Below are 1,575 nucleotides of genomic sequence, written 5' to 3' on the forward strand. Positions count from 1 at the left end.
ACCCCCCCTTTCTCCTGTGTAGGCATCAACGAAGTGGCTTTGGGCAGCCCCAACGTCGTGGTCCTGCCTCTAGGGCTGGGGCGGGAAGGGGACGGGACGCTCTGTCTGACACACCCCCACACCCCCTTTCTCTGTGTAGGCTATCAACGAAGTGGCTTTGGGCAGCCCCAACGTCGTGGTCCTGCCTCTAGGTAGGTGCTGGGGCGGGAAGGGGACGAAGCCTCTCGGGATTTAATGGCACCCGTGGGTGGCTCTGGGAGATGCCACCCAAGCAGGCGGGTCCCTCTGTTTGGCTCAGCCCAAGCAGGTCACTGCTGGGACCAGGAGGATGCTCGGTGGCCGGGAGTTGCCTCCCACCATGTCCTACAGCGTCTTGCCTGGGACACGGCCACCAGCCCATCCCGTCCCCTTGCAGATGTGACAGACCCCAACAGCATCAAGGCAGCAGTTAGGAAGGTGCAGGAGAAGGTGGGAAACGCCGGCCTCAACCTCCTGATCAACAACGCCGGCACCACGCGCCGCAGCACGCTGGCCACTGAGACGGTGGAGAACATGACCCTCGTCTACACCACCAACACCATCGGGCCCCTGCAGACAAGCCAGGTGAGGCTACACGCACCCCCCCTGCCCCAAATCTTGCCCCTCCTACCCCACCAACACCATCGGGCCCCTGCAGACAAGCCAGGTGAGGCTACACGCACCCCCCCCCTAGGCTGGGCGGGGGGGGGGAGGGGGGAGCCCAAGCGGCTGTCCCCTGCAGGCATTCCTGCCCCTGCTGAAGGAGGCGGCTGAGGCCGAAGGGCAGCGCGGGATGAGCTGCAGCAGAGCCGCCATCGTCAACGTCTCCAGCATCCTGGGCTCCATCGAGGTGGCGGAGGCTTGGGAGGAGAGGCAGGACGTCTGCTACCGCTGCAGCAAGGTACCGCCGCCAGGAGAACGGGGAGGAATTTGGGGGTCACCTTCCGCAGGATCCCCCCCCCACCTCCGGCTGTGGCAGGGCCACCCTGTGACGGTGGTAGTTGTGCCCCCAGGAGGCTGCTCTCATGCTCACCAAGTGCCTGGCCCTGGAGTATGGGGGCAGCGGGATCCTCTGTGTGTCCGTGGACCCTGGCTGTGTGTCACCTCCCTTGGGACGGGGGACGGTGAGTGATGGGACATGCACGGCCACCCTGGCTCAGCAAAGTCCCACGGGCATCCCTTCCCGGGGCATCCCTTCCCATGGACATCCCTTCCCTGGGCAGCCTTTCCCAGGGACATCCCTTCCCAATGGCATCCCTTCCTCGGGGGGCATCCCTTTCCATGGGCATCCCTTCCTCAGGGGGCATCCCTTCCCGGGGCATCCCGTCCCATGGACATCTCTTCCCAGGGACATCCTTTCCTCGGGGGGCATCCCTTCCTATGGGCGTCCCTTCCTTGGGGGCATCCCTTCCCAGGGACATCCCTTCCCCGGGCATGCTTTTCCAGGGACATCCCTTCCCACTGGCACCCCTTCCCAGGGCATCCCTTCCCATGGACATCCCCTCCTGGGGGCACCCACAGGCTCCTGTGCAGCCCCCTCAGTCCCAGGGGAGCTGC

The 1,575-nt window shown here is 65.4% G+C and overlaps 1 protein-coding gene across 1 annotated transcript in view; it reads left to right on the forward strand.

Moving 5' to 3' along the window:
* The window catches only part of MTSS1L (MTSS1L, I-BAR domain containing), a 20,302-nt gene that overhangs the window by 15,744 nt on the left and 2,983 nt on the right, over window positions 1–1,575 (forward strand). Inside the window, 4 exon segments of the mRNA XM_019474988.1 lie at window positions 140–191; window positions 416–603; window positions 761–919; window positions 1,035–1,142. Coding sequence (XP_019330533.1) covers window positions 140–191; window positions 416–603; window positions 761–919; window positions 1,035–1,142 — 507 coding nt within the window.

This window comes from Aptenodytes forsteri, unplaced genomic scaffold (genome assembly GCF_000699145.1).
Source record: "Aptenodytes forsteri isolate BGI_AS27 unplaced genomic scaffold, ASM69914v1 Scaffold14, whole genome shotgun sequence".
In the NCBI taxonomy this organism is placed as follows: Eukaryota; Metazoa; Chordata; class Aves; order Sphenisciformes; family Spheniscidae; genus Aptenodytes; species Aptenodytes forsteri.